We start from the raw sequence: 21,948 nt of genomic DNA, 5'->3' as shown, positions 1-21,948 counted from the left end.
CTGTACGTTTTATGGTAGCTGTGTGTGTGTGGGGGGTGGGGTGGGGGGGGGGGGGTGCATGCGTGTGTGTATGCACTACAAAAGCTACAAATTGCAATGTACGAGTATGCTAAAGCAGAGGAGCAGCTTTCTTCTGACTCTGTCCTGAATGATCAAGTTCCTCACATTATACCGTATTTTCCGCACTATAAGGCGCACCTAAAAGCCTTTAATTTTTTCAAAAGCTGACCATACGCTTTATAATCCAGTGCGCCTTATATATGGATTAATACTAAGCCGCAACAGGTCTCGCTGTCAATACGCTATCGGTGACCCTGCACGATTGGCAGAAGATCCCGCCATCTTGGATCGCTAGCTAATACTAATACTTTACCTCAGAGAAAATAATAAAACAGCTGTTTATTCATTTTGGGAGTGAATGGAGTTGTCAGAAAGCTGGTTTGTAATCTATCAATAAAGTTTGACTGACCTATCTGACTGTTTTGTTGACATTCCCTTTAGCGCAGCACCATCTAATGGATGCATAACGTAACCCCAGCCTCTATTGTAGCGCCTTTATATATGGAAAAGGGTTTAAAATATGTCATTCATTGAAGGTGCGCCTTATAATGCGGTGGGCCTTATAGTTCGGAAAATACGGTACTCAGCCTTAACTCAGCCTGCTGTGGAGGAAAATACTTTCCACTAATTGGACTCTGGAATAGTTCCAAGTCAAGCATGGTCAGGCTTTGCCCTAATGCAGTCTTGTGCACTTAATTACGGTGGCCCTGAAGTGCAAAACGCAAAAACAAAAAACTAAACACGACTGCAAATCAAAAAAACCCAAACCGAAAGAAAAAAAACAAAACGCAAAAACAAAAACAAAACACCACAGCAGTGTGATGTTACTCCCGCGGCAATTTGACAGTACGCACAGATTTTTTTTTTCACTCACTCATTCACACACGTAAGCTTCTGTGAGTGAGTAAGTGACTGAAAAAAAAAAAAATAATAATAATCCGTGCGCTCAAATTGCCGAGGGAGTGACGTCACGCAGCTGACACGTTCGCCCGGCCCCGTTTGCAACACGCCACCCCCCGCTCTGCGATTGGCTGGAGGGTTGTAAACACTGTCTTTCCACAGAAACGTCCCGATGTTTACAAAACAAACACAAAATGGCAAAATACAGGCTTTGGGGGGCTTTAGTACAAAATCACCACCAGACATAAAGAGAATCCCAGAGCTGTAAACTGAGAAGAAGTTTGTCTGTTTAAATCCTGTATTTAAAAGGGGCCTTTTCGTGAGTGAAACCGGCAGACTGGCCCTTTAAACTTACCCCAGCCAATGATATAGTACAATTTCATTCTGCGGTCCTCACTGATGTTGACAGACACAACTTTGCTCCACAACAGCAAACCTTCAACCAGCATCCAGGAAAAAGAGGCCATGAAGAAGAGATGGAGCAGTGCAGTCACCACAAAACAGGCAGCCTGCAGAAGTTGAAGTATAGAAAAATAATGATCTTGATACAATAGGTGCTTATACTCTGACTTTGGTTATTCTATATTCTTTTTTTCCCCAAATCATCCACTTGTGCAAGTGATTTTACGCTTTACTGCGTTTTACTCTGAGTTGTGCTTTGAAGCCAGTAACAACTGAGTGAATAAATGTGCAACAAGCATGCAGAACACATACAACATGGTTGTATTGTCCCATTCCTAGATGCTACACCCATTGATAAAATGTCATTCAGCGGCTTATGATCAAGTGCTGTTGCTGCGAATGAAAAAGCAACCAATGCTTTTAAGGGGACTCACTTTTTTAACACTCCCTCTTGCCTTGTCACAACACAGGGGTATACTAGAACCTGCACTGCTGATGCAGACCACAGTAAGGAGTGAAGCCACCGGCGGCCATCTTGTGTTGCCATTTGCGAAGCGCTCCAAACTTGAATACATCGATTTTGTCACATCATTTTGATGTTATTTTCTTTCTCTGCAGCAAAAATGCCACAGAGTGTTGTGTGTGGTCAAGCGCTACGTGCACATTTCACCATGAAGAATGTGTTTAAATGTTTTCATATAAGATAAAAAAAACCTCATGGAGGCAAGGGCCTCCTGGAATAGAAGGAATAGACACTTATTACTTCTTTGCATGTTACATCTGAACTTCTGTTGGTCATCTTGTTGTCAAGACTACGTAGTGTCTACTAGCTAATGGCCAACTGTGGCAAAAAGATTCATTTCTATAGGAGAAAACAATGTTTTAATAGCTGTCCACTATAGTGGACTATCCGAGAAAGGGTTAATAACTTCACCGTTGGAGATTACTGTAAAACCAAATGCACAACAAAAAGAATTAACACGTTGTAGATTTAAACAAAACGTGATTTGTTGATTAAATATCGCTAGCGTTAATGCTACAGTAACTGGAGGATCGCATTGGAATGCTAACAGGAAAATTAGCATCGACATCGTGAGTGATATTCCTTCAAATAACGAATATTCACACATAAACGCTGTAGACGAACATACAATAACAGTGTCAACACAAGATGGCTACCCTCAGATGGCGATTGTGAGTCCAGGTTCTTATATACTGTAGATCACAACCACTTTTTGCTGCGGTCATGGCAGAGGCCGTGCTTGACATCGGCCTCGCAACAGAGGCGATGCTGAAAAAAACGGCTCATTTTCTGAAGACAGGACCTCCTCCTAAAAACATGTTTGATTTCCTTTGTGCATGCTGGCTTCTTTTTCAACAAACTCCAAGTATTCAGTTGTTGCCAACCTTGTGTTACTTGCACTGCATTTTGTGACAGAAACATTATGTATGTATTCTCACCTCATTGGCCGACGCCCAGTCACTGCACATTAACAGTAACTCAGCAGTGCTGAGAGCAACAATCAGGTTCTTATGGACAGTGGTGCGGTCTGATTTAGGAACCCTATAAAAAGGCAAACAAATGAACATGATGAAGAAATATTAACTCCTCATTTGCTCCCAATAACGTGTAAATACATTTTTTTTATGATTTAAGTGTCCCAAAGACGTATTTATACGTTTGTTTTTTTTCCTTTTTCTTTTTTTTTATGCTAGAGCACACAGACTGCTTTGACGCAGCCTCTCAACTGCAAAGAACGGTTGCAGAAATGGTAGTTATTACACAAACAGCCAGCAGGTGGCAGCAGAGCAAAGGTAATGAACCAGGGCCATGTAGAAAAAAAGCTCAATTACTTAGAATTTTAAATAGATTTGTGAAAATTGATGAAACTTAGCTATATTCTAATCCTAATTGCTGCAAAATGGAAAGAGATAGAAACATACTTTTTTTTCTTGATGAAAGAAGAGACTTTAATCTTTCTTTTGATAGGTTCCATGCTTTTATAGCAATAGAACACAATATTCTGTGGGCCTTGCAAAATCAGTCAAAATCCAGTAAAACAGCCGGGAGCGAACGGGATTGCTTCTGTGAAAATGGCTGGGAGTGAATGAGTTAATATTACTTTGAGACTTTAAGTACAATATAACATTGCCATCAAAGATAATCGAACCTCCATAGGAGTATTTTAAAAGGAAATTCTCTGATGCTCTTCAACAAACCTGTCTATTTTTTTTCTCCCTGATGTGAATCTGCTAGTGGTTTTTGAAATGCTTTTCAACCTCAGTGCTTTAAAGGGTGTGCTCTGTGATATTCGTGACTCACCCCACAGCAATGAAGAGGATGAAGGTGAAGAGGAGGCCACACAGAGACACTCCACAGCCAATGAACGTCAGCACCTGCAAAGCTTTTTTGTTTTCTGGGCTCGGCTAAAACACACACAAATGCACACGGGCGCGCGCACAACCAACGCACACCCCACGTACGGTATAGTAAGTACATAATGAACCTATGAGCGGTGAGTAAATAGCAGCAAACACTGACGGGAAAAAATAAGCCTGAATAAAGCGAGCGAAGGTTACCTGGGCTTCATAGACCTGTAGTAGCAATGCAAAATTGGTGGTGTGATTGCAGTAGCACACAGTGTAACCATATTGTTTGGAAACGACCTCACACCCTTTGGTATTCCACCAGCCACCAGCCTCTGGACTAGATAGAAACAGATATGTATTTATCTCACCCCATACAGGAATGGGAAGAATGGAAATATTCCAACATCTTGAACAGTTTGGGGCATTGTCATTTGTTTTGATCTTACAGTCAGATAACGTTGGTATTTGAAAGGCATGCAAAATCTCAAATTGTTCTGTTCCAAAGTGTTCTTACGTGAGATTAAAATCCCAGAAGGCGCACACTGGATCATAGACAGCACCAGCCGGATTCTATTAGACACATAGCGCCAATAGAATAAATGGTATGATTGAAAGGATAATTGTGAATACTGTACTCAAATGTGCTTCCCTACCTGCACTTTGTGATGGAGTTGAAAGTGAACAGCTGTACTGACGTGTTGGTTGTCGCCCAGCACTGTGGTGGATATGACAGAGGAGCCCAGGATCGTACCCAAATACCTAAAGTGCATACGTTCATTTTATACCTCTCAATAATATTGCTCTATTGCTTCCACCTACAAATACAAATACATATAATCAGTACAAAATAAAATTTTAGATGGAAAATACTGTATTGACTAATAAGTATCATTTCTGAATAAAGTATAATCTATATCACTAATTATATTACCATATTTTCCGCACTATAAGGCATTATAAAGCACACCGTCAATGAATGACATATTTTAAAACTTTTTCCATATATAAGGCGCTACAGTAGAGGCTGGGGTTACGTTATGCATCCATTAGATGGTGCTGTGCTAAAGGGAATGTCAACAAAACAGTCAGATAGGTCAGTCAAATTTATTAATAGATTACAAACCAGCTTTCTGACAACTCCATTCACTCCCAAAATGAATAAACAGCTGTTTTATTATTTTCTCTGAGGTAAAGTATTAGTATTAGTTAGCGATCCAAGATGGCGGGATCTTCTGCGCATGAGCAGGGTCACCGATAGCGTCTTGACAGCGAGACCTGTTGCGGCTCTATATTGATCCATTTATAAGGCGCATGGTCAGCTTTTGAAAAAATTGAAGGCTTTTAGGTGCGCCTTATAGTGCGGAAAATACGGTATGTAAAATATACTCTCCCCCTCCACCTTACCGTGGTGGAGGGTTTTGTGTGTGTCAATGATCCTAGAAGCTATGTTGTCTGGGGCTTTAATGCACCTAGCAGGTTCACCCATGGCAATCAGGTCCTAGGTGAGGGGTCACCGTCAGACAAAGCACGGCTCACTGATCCCTTATAACGAGTAAAATAAATGGACGGACGTTTCCCTTGCCCGGCAGTAAGTCGGATTCGTTTCCAGTGAGGGTTGGACTCCGCCAAGGCTGCCCTTTCTCACCGATTCTGTTCATAACTTTTATGGACAGAATTTCTAGACGCAGCCGAGGCGTTGAGGGGGTCCGGTTTGGTGGCCTCAGCATTGCATCTCTGCTTTTTGCAGATGATGTGGTGCTGTTGGCTTCATCAAGATATTGGACTTGATGTAAAATATAAAAGTAAAGGAAACTGTAATTCTTGTCCAATACCTTTGGCTGCCATCTGTGACGGTCGGAACCATACTGATGTTTTCTTCAGGATTGAAAAGAGGCCGCAGAGAACCATACCATGTGTTGACCAGGGTAAGCTTATGGAATCCTGTACATTAGGCACAACTAAAGATTAACAAGATGTCCGTATGAATGAAACAATACAGAGAAGGTGCTAATTTAGGATCACTTATTGTTCAGGATAAAGTGTTGTTGCAAACCCCAACAGTGAGCCTCCATTTGCACTTTATTACATGACCTTGGAAGGAAAAAATCTGAATGCATACTACACATTCTCGCCTGTCCGTCGTTGCATTCACCCGCATGACTGAACGCGTCTCCTTTGCAAGCAAAGTGATGTGACTGCGTTGTGAAAAATACTGTAACTATGCAACTGATTTAAGTGAATGTATAAGTGAGAAAGAAAACAATTGGTTCTTGGAGTGTTGAGTCCACCTTTGTTAAGGAGATCCTGGATCTTTTGATGTGGCACTGAAATGCAGTCTGAGGCGGATTGTTTCTCAGTCTCAGGCCCACAGAAACTTATTCCTTTAGTTGATGATTGCTGAAGCCTCTGCTGCTGCACGGCTAATTCTGTAAATAACAAGAGATAAAAGCAGATTTAAGGTGGGACTTTGCTTCAAGAGGACATACTATGGAAACACTTTATTGTACTGAAATAATTTACAAATTTTTCTGAATACTTTTGAGTAAAGATGCATGGGCGAATGCACCCGGCATAATTTCAAGGTATCTGTACTTGCGACGGTGGCCGATAGCTGTATTGGTCACCCTTTTGGATCAGGAACTAAAAGATATGTCTGACAGATGCCGTTTAAGATGTACAACCACATATTTTGATTGGGACTTTTTCTGACCACTGGATTATTAGTTTCATTTATTTCAGCATTAACTCATTCACTCCCAGGATTTTGCAAGGCCCATAGAATATTGTGTCCTATTGCTATAAAAACATGGAATCTACCAAAAGAAAGATTAGAGCCTCTTCTTTCATCAGGAAAAAAAAAAGCATATTTCTATCTGTTTCTATTTTGCATCAATTAGCATTAGAATATGGCTAAGTTTCATCATTATTCACAAATCTGTTGAAAATAGTGGGGGAAAGAGCTTTTTGATCTCTTATACTCTGCTGCTACCTGCTGGCCGTTTTTGTAATAACTACCATTACGTCAAGCATTCTCTTCAGTTCAGAGGCTGCATCAAAGCCAAAACGTGTCAATACATCTTTGGGAGCATGATAATATTTAAAATAGAACGTATGTATACGTTTTTGGGAGTAAATGAGTTAATGACGACGGAAACTGATTCAGAGAAGCAAGATATTCCCATAATAATAATAATAATAATAATAATAATAATAATAATAATAATAATAATAATAATAAATATGCTTTCGTAGAGGACCTGTAATGCATACTCAAAGATGCCCTACAAATAAAATACTGAGATAGAAAAAACAATGAAAAACTGGAATAAAACAAGACATATTTGAGTATTAAAATCTGTTTGGAAAAAGTGGGCATTAGGAGTGATTTGATGGTGTAGAGATCTTAGGGGTCTTCAAGGGTTGGGATTGGGCGCAAATTCAAGAGTGGGTGGAGAGACTGTGAAGGCTCTGTACCCCGAGCACCGAGCTCTGGGGGAGGCGTTGGTATGGAATGAATAACTCAACATTTTTAAATTAGTCATTCAAAATAATATGTGCCAAATAGAGGTGTAAGATGCACTCCGATAATTACTTTGGATTGTAATTAAGACTGATTAACATTGTAGGAGTCGTGTACATATACTTTCTGTGGTGGAATGTGGAAATGTGGAAAGAATGCAAAACCCCAAAACATTTATATTTTTCTTGGAGAAATTTAGGTAATTGCCAATGTGAAAAGAAGAAAATCTTAGGTGAAAGAATGTGCACTTCAGGTATGCAGCGACCTGTGCTGTTTTCTACTTCTGTAACCAAAAAAAAAAAAAAAAAAAAAAATCACCCCAGTCAACTAAATTTCAGATAGCACCAAAGCATTCACTGTGCTTCTTTTGACAAGACTTAATCTGAGTCACACTATTGCTGACTGAAAAGAAAAAAAATCATATACATTGTGGAGTGAAACACGATTAACACGTGTTTTTGTTTCAAGCCCTACGGGGGGGTTGAAATCCCACTTGGGGCCCCACCACTTCAATGTAGCTAATTGGTTAAGGGCCCTGGGAATTATTATCATTTTCTCGCACCTTCGACTAAGTAACTCATAGTTTTGTTTTGTTTTTGTTTGTTTTTTCAGCATGACATCACATCACATCGAGTATATCTCTGGCATAGACAAAATGTAATTTTCTTTCAAAAACAAATCTAATGACACACCATATTGAACGTTTATTTTTTTTAGGCGTATTTTAACATATTAAGTGAAGTCAATAAATAATTGGTGACAGTATTAAGTTGTTGTTTTCTGTGTGATACTCACTGATGTTGGGGCTGTGAAATGTCAGGTGATCTCTCTCTGCCATCAACCTGGGGCTCAAGTTGGTCACCATCCGGTCAATACTCTTCACCACATCCATGGGACCATTCACCACCTATATAGATAGTACAGGCAACACTGGCACGTTACCAACCACCCTCCCTTCTATAGCAGATCAGCTACAAAAGCATGCAGATACACAAAATATTCTGATACCAGACAATTTCATCAACTGATTATGGACCACAATATGGAGTTGTTCTCCGCTTATAACAACATTATATGACATTGACAATTAATATTCAAAAGAGAACTGAGGACCTGGTTTATTAATACACAGTTGTTTCAATCATTTTAGCCTACTCTGTGCCAATCCAAAAAATGTGTTCAGCATTCTTTACAGTTTCCAGAGCCTAAATACACTTTGGCTGTATAACACTCACAAAGTCCAATGTTCAATTCTATAATGCAGGGGTAATCATGGATTTTTTCCATTGTCAGCTTTGAAACCTCTCATTCTGAACACAATATTCAGGAGAGCTGAGCCTTGGATACAAGCAGGGGCAGTGTGGCAAGGAGGCGGTTAGCGCAAGAGCATGGCAACAGTTTGTGAAAGAGATGCTCATCCATTGAATCTGGGCCGAGATGGCCTTGGAGTATTGAGAGGCCAGGGGGGAAGGGAGGCGAGCGTTCATACGAACACATTTTCCATGAGTTGCCTTCCATATGGATCCACAAGCACATCACTAGCGTAGTGGAACAAGAGATTTAGAAAAAGGTGCGATTGAGGCTGATGTGAGGACCAATAATAATAATAATAAGAAGAAGAAGAAGAAGACGAAGAAGATGAATCACCATCATCATCATCATTATTATTAGTAGTTGTTTTTATAATACTTACCGTATTTTCATGACTATAAGGCACACTTAATAGCTTTCAATTTTTTTCAAAAGCTGACCATGCGCCTTATATATGGATCAATATTGAGCCGCAACAGGTCTCGCTGTCAAGACGCTATCGGTGACTATGCACGATCAGTAACGAAGATCCCGCCATCTTGGATCGCTAGCTAATACTAATACTTTACCTCAGAGAAAATAATAAAACAGCTGTTTATTCATTTTGGGAGCGAATGGAGTTGTCAGAAAGCTGGTTTGTAATCTATTAATAAAGTTTGACTGACCTATCTTGACTGTTTTGTTGACATTCCCTTTAGCGCAGCACCATCTAATGGATGCATAACGTAACCCCAGCCTCTACTTTAGCGACTTTATATGGAAAAAGTTTTAAAATATGTCATTCATTGAAAATGCGCCTTATAATGTGGTGCGCCTTATAGTCGTGAAAATACGGTATATAATCATTATTGTTATTATTATTATTATTATTATTATTATCCATCCATCCGTCCATCTTCTTGACTGCTTATTCCTCACAAGGGTCGCGGAGGGCGCTGGAGCCTATCTCAGCTGGCTTTGGGCGGTAGGCGGGGGACACCCTGAACCGGTTGCCAGAAACACATTCACAGAAGCACACCTAGGGTCAATTCGGAGCGCCCAATTAACCTGCCATGCATGTCTTTGGAATGTGGGAGGAGACCGGAGTACCCGGAGAAGACCCACGCGGGCACGGGGAGAACATGCAAACTCCACCCAGTCCTCAGTACTGGGAAGCGGACGTGCTAACCAGTTAACCACACTGTGCCGCCCTAAAGTAATAATAATAATAATAATAATTATCATCATCATCATCATCATCATCATTATTATTATTATTATTATTATTATTGTTGTTGTTGTTGTTGTTGTTGTTGTTGTTGTTATTATTATTATCATAATCATCAGAATTATTATTATTATTATTATTATTATTATTATTGAAAGTCAGCCCAGAATAGTGGTGAGTGCCTCACAGTATGTAGTTTGCATGTTCTCCCTGTGCATAGATTTTTTTTCTTCAGGTTCTCCTGGCTTCCGACCATTTTCCCAAAACATGCAAGTTTGATAAATTGAAGACCTGTCTTAAACTGACAATAAGTGTGAATATGAACAGTTGTTTGTCTATGTGCCCTGTGATTGGCCATTCCAGGGCATACCCTTGCAGTTAAGATAGATTCCAATTTCTGGTTAAACTAATGAGAACAAAATATGTAGAAAGTGGATGGATTCTCTGCAATAATTATATAATACTTTCTATCACATTGAAAAATTAAACCTAGTTATGTCTTCATTCCTTCTATTAAATCTGTCTAAATGGAAGTTTCTGTGCAGTATATAATGTACTCTGAGCTTGTAGGTTCAATGGAGAGAAATGCAAAAGCTGGATGTGTGAAAATAGTGTGAGTTAGGAAATGCTTTCATCCAGAAATAAGAAGCTTGATAACGTAATTGATGGTACTGTTCACTTGTCCCTGATAACCTCACAGTACATCAATTTATGGAGGGAAAAAACACACACACACACACACACACACACACACACACACACACACACACACACACACACACACACACACACCCACACACACACACACACACACACACACACGCATTGCCCTCTAGTGGCGAGGGGCGAAAACCTACCCACTCTTTTCAAATGCCTGAAGAAGTGACTGCAATGATCATATAATGTATGGCCTCTATGGTTAACATTTCTCTTTTTAGGATACTGAAAAATATAATGTTTTGAGAAAATACTTTGGTGAAAGGGGAGCTCAACCTGAACTGTGAATTCTGATTAATATTGTATTTGTGGATTCTGAGTTAAGCAGCAAAATCCACCAGTTTTTATCCATCTCATGAGGCGGCCTTTTTGCCACTTGCCGTCAACTGAAAATGATGTCACAGTTGCTTGGGCTCAGATAACATATAATAATTGCTCAGCTTCTGAACACAGATGAGACGTGATTAATGCTTGTAGTGAAAAAAATACAACATAGCAGACATGATGAGGAAGGATCAACATGCAGACGGTAAGTGCTGTAAATATTGAGGTAACTTTTAAAATTCTGTAAATAAGCCAATTTGTGGTAGCAGACGATAATGATAAAACGTTAATATTTCTTTCTATTCCCGAATCCTTTGGCGCCGTCTGCCATGTTGAAAGTTGAAAAGTTTATGTATCCAATTGTAAGGTTGTGCATTTGGGATGTAACGATATCCAAACGTCACGATACGATAATTATTACAATATTGTGGGTGGGGTTGGCAATAATTAAATAAGATCACAATATTGTAAAAAATAAATAAATAGATACTCATACTCAAAAAAGCACAATATTGTGATTTTGTACATAAGCACAAGCAATTTAGGTTCCCCTTCATCTGACAATTAGCATAGATTTTAAACATAGAAGGCCAAAACATCCCCAATGAAAATTAAATTGCACTAATAAACTAGCCACTAGAGGGTGCTAGAACTGCACATATTGAAATCAACATGACTTTTTTAACAGATGTGTTCCTCTTAAATATTGTGGACATGACGACGACGATATTGTGGCAGCTTTAATATCACGATATCACGATATTGCCCTTATCGTTACATCCCTATTGTGTATAGGGTTTGTTTTCTGCATATGCATGTTTCTGCAAAAAGTTTTCTGTTTCTTAAAAGCAGCCATGAATGATCACCTAAAACGGTCAAAAGCAGAGCAAAAAAGTGCAGCAAGACAAAGCGACGATACGAAGGTACAACGCAGTGGACGCTACCTCTTTGATGACCTGCCACTTGAAGGCATTTTCCTGGCTGATGACGCTGTCGGCCACACTGATGAAGTGCTGGCTTAGCTCCTGGGCGCTCTCCTTGGTGTGATTGGTTGAATCGGAAAGCTGTGGGGGAACATCAGCAGCCAGAGACAGCAACTGAATGAGGGAAACCATGTCTGTTGGCTGGAGTCCCTCCTGCCTTGTGTCGTGCAGAGCCTGGACAGACACGTCCAGCAGGGCGGAAGCTTCGGCCAGGCTGCTCAGCCCTGATGACTGCTGTCCCAGTACCGCCTGAGAGTACACACAGACCGGCTGTATTCTTCCAGATCATTTACAATAACAACACTACACGATAGACTGCACTGAGACATCTATGCTATTTTTCACTAACTCCCAGATGTAAATTTCAGATTCTGTTGACACAGGATGTTAATATACACAATCAATTATTTGTTTATCATAATCGTATATCCTTTATAGACACACACAAACACATTCACAGGATATAGTGTCGTACGGGGGTGGCCAAGTTAGGTCCCCGAGAGCCCCTATCCAGCCTATTTTCCATGTTTCTCTCCACCAACACACCTGATTAATGATCAGGATCGTTATCAGGCTTGTGCAAAGCTCGCTGATTAGCTGATCATTATATTCAGCTGCGCTGAAGGAGGGAGACATGGAAAACAGGCTGGATAGGGGCTCTTGAGGACCCAACTTGGCCACCACTGGACTGTAGTACAGTCTTCCCTCGCTATAACGCGGTTCACGTTTCGCAGTCTCGCTGTATCGCGGATTTTTATTTAAGTGCAATTTTGCATATTTTTTTGCAGTAATATACCCATTTTATAAAATTTATGAAGTTTTGAACATTATCAATGTTTGAACAAGAGAGAAATGTGAGAACATGTAAATGCCTCGATGAGAAAAGTGTCTAAATTGTGTGGTAGGGGATTTTAGAGCCTTAAAACATTTATAAGAATTGTAAAACATAAAGCTAACTACTTCGCGGATTTCATTTATTGCGGGTATTTTTTGGAACCTAACCCCAGCGGAAAACGAGGGAACACTGTACATCGAGCCAAAACCAGTCACAAAAAAAAAATAAAAATCTATAGGCCTACTATTCAGTCAGTCCACACAGTCTCTGTTATTTTATTTATTTATTTATTATAAATTATTGACCAATCTGTTGAAAATGGCAATAATTGAAGAATTGCACTACCCATGCCATCCAGTTTTAGCAGCCCTCAGCATATAATAAAAAAATAAATGTAATCTGCTCCTACTAGAATTGTTTTATGTACTGTCGAGCGTTTTTAAATGTCCAAAGACGCAAATTAGCATTTTTTTTTACAATTAAATAAGTGACTGTGTAAGAACACTGTGATGAATAAACATAATTATTTCTTATAAACAAAAATGGTTTTCTCCACTTTCGACTCTGGCAAGGTGCAAATATTGTGAACATATCACACAAACGATTCCCAAGTAACAAATTTAAAAATGGTCATCTTATGATAGATTGCTCCTGTTTTGTTTCTGAATGTAGAAATTGGGATTCAGCTGCTAATATATTCTGATAGGTTACAATAACAGGTCCTCTACCACCCCAAAATCTTGTAAAACCTAAACTATTTGCATTGTATAAAGTTGTTCATGTAGCAGTTTTTCGAAAATAAATAAATACATAGATAAATAAATAAATAAATAACACATTAAAATATAAACAATAGATGCAATTGTTTGATTGAGTAATTTTGGTGTGCTCTCGAAATGAGAGAATATGAACATTTTTCCGTTTTCACATTTTAAACAATATCTTGAATTCAACTGAATACAGATTGCATTTTTATTTATGTTTTACACAGCATCCCAACTTTATTGGAATTGAAGTTTGTAGTCGAATGCGGAACGCTTGGGAATAATAATAGATAAATATCAACTCATGGAAGGATAAAGAGAAGAATGAGTATGAATAGGTAAAAATGTCTGGACTGTCTACCTGGCTGTGATTGGAAAGCTTCATCAGATGATTCATAAAGGCAGTGGGTTGAGCGCTTTGGGAGTCACTAATCTGTTTGATCTTCAGGTAGCGTTCTGGTTTGAAAAAAAAACAAAAACAAAAACAAAACAATACCAAAGCATGGTGTTAGTTCAGTGATGTGCTGTGTAAATGATGCATTTTATTCCATATTTTGACTGTATTTACATCAAGTGGATTCAAAATTAAATGGCAATAATAAGGCTTCGCAGATGACATACAAATACAGTAAATAAATATATCATTAGCTTCATATGCAGGAATTGATCATTTTGCATACTTTAAAATAAAATATGTTTTTTCTTCATTTGCATTGCTTTGTTTGCATTTGCTTCAAACATGTTCACAACTCCAACTATTTCTCTTCTCTTCTCCACCTTCTCTGTACAACATTTCTTGAAACTGCCACTTGTGATTTTTCTCCATTTTAGTATGTATTAGTAATCAAGCGTAAATTGAAGAGATTTTACCTAGACAGTTCAAATTATTGAATGAAAAGTAAAGAATATTTGGGACTGGCTGTTGATAAACTGGTAGTTTATATTTTACTATCTGCATCTACCAATGGAATTGCAATAACTTGTTCAAATAAAATGAGACCTACCTCTGCTACTCATGCAGATAAATGGCAGTGGCTCAGCGCAGTCTATCAGACTCATTAGTGGGTGCTGATCTGTCTGGATCTGCAGCGCTCTGCAGCCTTGCAGCGCCATCTTCTGGTGCTTTTCTGCCCACATGTCACACCAGTGCCAAATGACACGGTCAGATTGAAAAGACAAGAGTTTGCAACAAAATGTGAAGTAAATTAATCACAATGAGAGGAACAGGGTAAACAAAGTCAAAATATGCAATTCATCTTGAAAAGAATGGGATGCTCATGAGAAAGACTCATTTTATGGTGAACAAGGTATGCTCACACTTCAGTCAAAATGTCCAACATAGAGTACCTTGCTGAAAGAACATTCCTTAAAATAAATAAATAAATAAATAAATAAATTAATAATAATAATAATAATAATAATAATAATAATAATAATAAAATAAATAAAATAAAGAAAATAAATAAATTAACATTTCGTAAGGATTGGAATACTGCAGTGGAATATTTTGCAATGTATTGATACTTCATTTTCACCTCTATGAAACTCAATCCAGTTGCCTACTAATAGATGCATTTAACAACATAACTTTTAAAATCTGTCTAATTAGGCCCACGTCTTATTATTATTATTATTATTATTATTATTATTATTATTATTATCATTATCATTATCATTATTATTATTAATTCAATCTCTGGTGTAATAACCTTATTTATTGATTGATTGAATTTTTATTTTTCCTTTTATTATTATTATTATTATTATTATTATTATTATTGGTATTATTATTATTAATTAAATCTCTGGTGTAATAACCTTATTTATTGATTGATTGAATTATTTTTTATTTTATTATCTGTTCTCAGGCGGCACGGTGTGTTAATGGTTAGCACGTCCGCCTCCCAGTTCTGGGGACTCGGGTTCGAGTCCAGGCTCCGGCCTTCCTGGGTGGAGTTTGCATGTTCTCCCTGTGCCCGTGTGGGTCTTCTCCGGGTACTCCGGTCTCCTCCCACATTCCAAAGACATGCATGGCAGGTTAATTGGGTGCTCCAAATTGTCCCTAGGTGTGCTTGTGCGTGTGGATGGTTGTTCGTCTCTGTGTGCCCTGCGATTGGCTGGCAACCAGTCCAGGGTGTCCCCTGCCTCCTGCCCAGAGCCAGCTGAGATAGGCGCCAGCACCCCACACGACCCTTGTGAGGAATAAGCGGTCAAGAAAATGGATGGATGGATAATTGCACTATTTTCCATAATTAATCACATTTATCTACTTCTGCTTCTACTTTCTTCTTCAAACCTTCCATCCATCCATTTTCTTGACCGCTTATTCCTCACAAGGGTCGCGGGGGGTGCTGGCGCCTATCTCAGCTGGCTCTGGGCAGTAGGCGGGGGAACTCCCTGGACTGGTTGCAGCCAATCGCAGTTCTTCAAACCTTCTAACAGAAATTTACTTGAGCAAAATCTTGAAATTAATGTGAAATTATCAAATAGAAAATATATTTAGAATCAAAGACTGTTCTAATAGCTTTCCTCGATCCTTAAATAGAATAATTTGCCTGTAAAATACAACTGTTAAAATGATCAAAACGGACACTTCAGAAGGGTTGTTTTGCGAGGCCCGATGGAGGTAACTTGAGCAGGTTATTCTGCTCTCAAATGATACGCCAAAATGTAATCGTTTGACTGCTCTAATGTTAACAATATTACAATAATGCTGACCTTAATCAAAATGGTCAGAAGGCAATTTGGTCGAGTTTGTCTGTTGGAAGTCTTTTTTGATTTATGCTTGCAGTCCATGTATTTCTTCTCCAGACTCTTAGTTCATTTGTTTGTTCACATTCGACAGTTGACATTCTACGCACCCGTGAGCGGCACAATATGGGTCACCGGCTCGATGGGCATAGTTCAGTGACATCATGTGAATACTACCCATAGTTTGTTATTTAGTAAAGTAAAATTAATGTGAATCATGAATCGAATCAAGCCCTTCTGAATGGAATCAAGTCAATTTTGGAAGTCTGAATTAAGCCCTACTATGAACTCAGTCTTTGAACAGCGAGTACACCACAATAAAAAATAAAAATAAAAATAAAAAAGTTATGAAAAAGTGCAGTCCATGAAAAGACATGAAAATTCATGCAGCTGGACTGTGATCATACCTGGACAAAACAGAAGGGCCTGGACCTCCTTGACAGCTGGGTGATTGATCAGATGGTCTAGGTTCCATCTGAAAAGCATGACCTGATTCATGGCTGCACATCCATTCAAAGCGCGGACGTGGCGGCTTTCCAGAGATATATTCCAAACATTTAAGTCGGTGATATTTCCAAAAAAGGGTTCAGTGAAATTCCCTCCAAATGAGTCTTGGTCCTGACCCAGAATAAGGATCCCATCAGCATAGATATCTCTCAAAGTGTCTGAGCCAGATCCCATGTCCTTCCTTTCACCATCCACATAGATGGCCCAGAGGCTGCTGCTCCAAGTGACACAGATGTGATGCCATCCGCCATCGTTAGGGAAAGATGCTTTATATGGAAGATGTTTCCCATGGACAATGAGTGCCAGGAGGACCCGTCCCTGCATGTCACCCTGACCTCGTAGCAGGAATTCATTGGTAAACATGCGAGCAGCATAGGAGAAGATGGTGGACACTTCGTTCCATTCTGGATCCCACTGAATACGAACACACACGCTGACCGATGACAGAGCAGGGAAGGGCCTATTGATGCGAGCAAAGCCTTCTCTGGATGTTTTTGGAAAGTTTAGAGCTGAGAACTGTACATCTAAACAAAGGCACACAGGAATAATAAATCAGTTTTACAGGGTTTGTCAATGTGCAGCAGGTATACTGATTTGTACTGTGCCACTGATCTCACTCACACTGCTTGGACCGGGGCAAGGGTTTGGATGGCAATTTGGAGGGATTGTTGATCCAGACATGTGACTGGTGTCCGGCCTGACGCAGCAACTCCAATGCCCCTTCCCGGACCTCCGAGTGGGCCAAGGTGGCAAGTGAGCTGAAGTGACTTCTGCAGGAGCTCTCAGCCCTGGAAAAGTCTAGCGACTCATTGACCAGCACTAACGCCCAACGTGAGGACAAGTGAACCAATTTGGACTGGCCTGAGGAGTCGAGATTTTTGGCTTATACATTCACACATATCAAGATGGTTTGCAAGACATGAGGTTGGATTGAAGGATTTGATAAACAGCGACTTACCATGTGAATCGCTCGCTCTGTCAGTCCCAACATGCGTTGGCTCAGTCTCACACACAACCTACAGGAAGAAGTCAAGTTGATGTGACACTTGTAATTTATGTTGAGCTATCACTGATCATTGTAAAAGTCCTGACTTTTGTCACTCGTTCAAAATACATATTCATGATTACATGATAAGAGAAACAATCTTTGAATAAAGCTTTTATATAATGTGGAGTAGTATTAGAAACTTAATTACCACAACAGAAAATAGTATTAGTCCAGTATGCAATGCTCCAGTCATCTCTATATCAGTCTAATATCCAGTTCAAACAAAATATTGGTCCAACTTGGTCCAAGTTCAAGAATCCTGAAGGGGGGGAAAAAAAAGTGTTGTTTCAATACACTGCTTAAAAAAGGTGTATTCGAAAAGCCAGTCAAAATGTTTAATCTCGTGACAGGGCCAAAGCAAACCAAGAACAACAGGTTGCTTTGAAAAATGTGGTCATAAGAAAGCTCGAACCCCTGTTTTTCAGCAAAAACAGCGGAACGTCATTCCCTAAGTAATTTGGAAGCAAAATCCAGACGTGTAGGACAACTGAAGGTAAATCCATCCAGACTCGTCATCAAGAACCTCTGCCTCGATGTCCAACATATCCAGCAGAGGTCTCAAGACTGGCAGACAATCAGCAATCCCACCGTGTGTGCAAGAGGGACATCTATTCTCCCTCTTCTCTCTTCCCTCCTTCCACCTCCCTCTCTCCAGACACCATACCCTTCCTTCTCTTGCACCCTGAAGCTATCTAGCTTTGTCATGTAAATGCAGTAGCCCCCCCACCACCACCCAAAAAAAAAGGGAAAAAAAAAGAAAAAAGAACCTCACTTACGCAAGCAGTGTCAAGCATTTGGCAAAGTGAGTTCATCAAGAGCAGCAGGGGAGTGGACATTTTTACCACATAGCACTTATTTATTTCTTCTATAGGACTCAAAGTTCATCAAAACATCTGGTTTATCCTTTATAGTGGATAGAAGATTATTACTTAACAATTTGAGGGATTGCATTTTTATTAATTGATAAACAACAGTCATCTTATCTTTTTGAAAATGAGAGCTTCATACTGGACACTGATTTACGCAAAGGGCTACCAATTTGAGACACACTTCTAAAATAACAAATGTGTTCAAAATGCCATTAATTGTACGGAGCCCCTAAGGTGACATGGTAGAAAAAAACAAAACTTTGCGTTCTCTCGCAAAAACATTTTGCGTTCTCTCGCAAAACAACTTTGCGGAACGCAATCTTGGCGAGAGAACGCAAAGTTGTTTTGTACGGAGCCCCTGTTACCTTCGCTGCGCCGTAAACACTTCCGGGTCATCTTCCATGTGAACAAAAGCGACGTGTAAATAAAGCAGTGGAAAAATACATGCTCCATCCTAGTCGCTTTGGGAAAGCTTTCCCACTGTTTTGTTTCATGTTTACAAACGTTCCATCCTCGTCGCTTTTGTTCATATGGAAGATGACCCGGAAGTGTTTACGGCGCAGCTAAGGTCACATGGTTGTCGAAAAAACAACAACTTTGCGTTCCCTCGCAAAACAACTGCGTTCTCTCGCAAAGATTGCGTTCCCTCGCAATCTTAAAAATAATTATATGAGAGGACACTGATCGTGTTAATGATTTTTCACAATAATTAGGAAACAGATAAATATCAATATGCAATACTGATTAATTACATGGGCGGCACGGTGGCCGAGTGGTTAGCACGTCCGCCTCCCAGCGACCCTTGTGAGGAATAAGCGGTCAAGAAAATGTATGGATGGATTAATTACATATCTGCCAAAGTTCACATTATCATATAATGACTTTTTAAAAAATTCCCAAAAACAAAGTGTTCAAAAACACTAAAAAATGTGCTAAATGACTGCACTTACCTCAATTGTTTAATGTAGAATACTGTATACAGAATTAAGAAGGTTTCGCAATGACAAAGAAGTCAATTAAAAAAAAAGAATCAGTAAAAAAAAAAAGTCAAGACTAAAATCAAAACTCAAAATAGAAATAGATAGCCACACTGGCCACTTGTAAAACGTGAAATAAATAAATTTGAAGGTACGTACAACATGTGTCCAAGCTAGAGTTTTCTATTGTTTTTAATTTTTGAAATATTGCGTGATAATTTTGGTGCCTTTTTTTTATTTTTTTTAATCACCCTCATAAGTTAAAATTTGTACTTGTAAAACGTGAAATAAAAATTTGAAGGTACGTACAACATGTGTCCAAGCTAGAGTTTTCTATTGTTTTTACTTTTTGAAATATTGCGTGGTAATTTTAATTCACGTCCCACTTAGGATTTTTTTTTCCTTTTCCCTCTTCTTCCCCTCCTCCTGCGGCACAGGAGCCATTTTGTTTCAAATGTTTATTGAAGAATTGAACATCCATCCAATTTCCACATTTAAAGAAGATGCAATTGTACTGCAAGGACTGGCCGGAGTTTTGTGGGCGGGGCGTGCAGGACAAGCGCCGCGCGGAGAGGCGGGGTTTTACTGAACCGGGCGTTTTACTTCCGCGTTAGAAAAATAGCCAGCAAAATACCTAATATTTCCTAAAAAAATACATTACAGGTAAGATTTAATCAATATATGCCTATAGTTAACTGTGGAAGGGCTTAATACCGAGATACATCCCCTTTAAAAGGATTTGGAAGACGTATGAAGATCTATTGTAAACTGTAAACTGATGCCTGCCCTTGTCCTTGAGCCACCCAAAATGCACCACTGCTCTATCATATGTTCACACTTGTATGTCCAGAAATAGTACATATATTTTTATACCATCGGCTTACGAGCCCCAAGTTTGGAGTGCTTTCAGCAGTTCAAGAGCACTTTCACTTTATACTTCTTTAAGCCCACTTATGTCCATTAGATCGACTGTCTTCAACAGGCATTAGATCAGGGGACTGTTCACAACACTTAGTAAAGTCACATAAATCTAACAACTTTCAACCCATGTGTTTTACCACATGCAAGCGTTTTTAAACCAGGGTCCTATGTGGTTTTTCCCGGTCATTTGAGTAATCTGTCCCGCTTTTTAACCTGAAGTCAACAAACTTTAGTCAGAGCTATTTAATCAACAGACTTAGCTGCATCGAGCCAGAGCTGACAAAGGAAGAAGAGACTAATTGACCTCCCTCCCTTTGCTTCTCTCTTCCCTCCACTGTAACTCTGCTGCCGCTGCCACCCAGTGTATTTCCATGACAACCTGGCAATTGTAAGGACGGTATGGAAACGTCAAACACTTGGTGGGCTTGCATCGTTGCACACAAAAGACCAGTGACCGACGTGCGGAGCAAGAATGGAGGCTTTTTCCCAGAATGGCCAAGCAGAGAACAGAACAGAAATACAATCACCCCCACCAACTTATTTCAGCCTCTACTGCAGCGTTGAAAACTGCCCAGCAGAACTCGGGTCTATTTGATCCCACACAGTACTAACAAGGGGATTTTTTTGACATGATACATTATAATTAATTATGTGGGATTGTCCTCTTGCTACTGCGCATGCTTTTTTCTTGGCTATATGGTACACACCATTGAGTACCACCATTAATTTTGTCAATTCTTTGAAACCTCCTATTACACTCTGACACCACAGCTAGCAATACGTACTGAAAGTTTCCATGCTCACGGAATATACAGTACGCCTGTAAACCCGAGGATAGAAAATGGCGGAATGCTGCCTTGTGAAGTAACATTCTTGGCTGGTCAGCATTCAGGGGCCATGTTTGCCTGTCCTAATCTGGCAGCAGCAGATAGCCTTTATAGCTACCTCTGCACCATCAATCAGCCCAGCTACTCAGGGCCCTGTCGACTGCAACAGGGGTCACGGCTGTCGCCACAGAAACCGCATTTAAAAGTAGCCATATAAATGATATAGGCTTTTGGCATGACACAAAGAAAAAGTGACAGAGGGAGATGGGATTGGGCTGGTCCTGTGTGAGCTGTCTTTAAACAGAATTAGGCCTCAGTTTCAGGAAGACAATGCTGCTTTTTAGAGAGGGACAGCTTAGAGCAGGGGTGTCCAAACTTTTTCCTCTGAGGGCCACGTACAGGAAAATAGAAAGCTGCAAGGGCCACATTGATTATTTTTTTTAAGTTATTTATTAACACATTCATTGCCAGACCAACCAAAAAAAAAAAAATGCATCATTTGACGTCTTTTTCCGTCAATGGCGTCAAGAGCAGCGCATTCAACGGAGGTTCCGCGACGCTGTTTCAAATTTTGGAACTGTGTCGTCGATTGCGTACAATAACCAGAGGAGCTGTCATTTCAGATAAAATGTAATGGTTCAGATTGAAAAAAAGA

At 39.6% G+C, this 21,948-nt stretch overlaps 1 protein-coding gene across 3 annotated transcripts in view; it reads right to left on the bottom strand.

Moving 5' to 3' along the window:
• Positions 1-18,953, bottom strand: part of adgrd2 (adhesion G protein-coupled receptor D2) — a 32,085-nt gene extending 13,132 nt beyond the window's left edge. Inside the window, exons 1-17 of one of the 3 annotated variants that reach the window (XM_077522245.1) lie at positions 18,934-18,953; positions 17,848-17,958; positions 17,610-17,667; positions 17,273-17,512; positions 16,552-17,175; positions 14,398-14,520; positions 13,755-13,849; positions 11,756-12,043; positions 8,048-8,159; positions 6,021-6,158; positions 5,565-5,673; positions 4,386-4,491; positions 4,247-4,302; positions 3,943-4,069; positions 3,686-3,789; positions 2,824-2,926; positions 1,316-1,469 (exon numbers count right to left, since the gene is read on the bottom strand). In XM_077522245.1, coding sequence (XP_077378371.1) covers positions 1,316-1,469; positions 2,824-2,926; positions 3,686-3,789; positions 3,943-4,069; positions 4,247-4,302; positions 4,386-4,491; positions 5,565-5,673; positions 6,021-6,158; positions 8,048-8,159; positions 11,756-12,043; positions 13,755-13,849; positions 14,398-14,520; positions 16,552-17,175; positions 17,273-17,512; positions 17,610-17,667; positions 17,848-17,892 — 2,482 coding nt within the window. In that variant the 5' untranslated portion in view covers positions 17,893-17,958; positions 18,934-18,953. Of the gene's footprint in view, positions 1-1,315; positions 1,470-2,823; positions 2,927-3,685; positions 3,790-3,942; positions 4,070-4,246; positions 4,303-4,385; positions 4,492-5,564; positions 5,674-6,020; positions 6,159-8,047; positions 8,160-11,755; positions 12,044-13,754; positions 13,850-14,397; positions 14,521-16,551; positions 17,176-17,272; positions 17,513-17,609; positions 17,668-17,847; positions 18,307-18,475; positions 18,546-18,933 lie in introns of those variants that run through there. The other 2 variants (XM_077522244.1, XM_077522243.1) reach the window with 2 other exon arrangements.
• Positions 18,954-21,948: the final 2,995 nt, after the last annotated feature.

This window comes from Festucalex cinctus, chromosome 5, assembly GCF_051991245.1.
Source record: "Festucalex cinctus isolate MCC-2025b chromosome 5, RoL_Fcin_1.0, whole genome shotgun sequence".
Lineage (NCBI taxonomy): Eukaryota > Metazoa > Chordata > Actinopteri > Syngnathiformes > Syngnathidae > Festucalex > Festucalex cinctus.
This window is presented reverse-complemented; position numbering and strand designations above follow the sequence as displayed.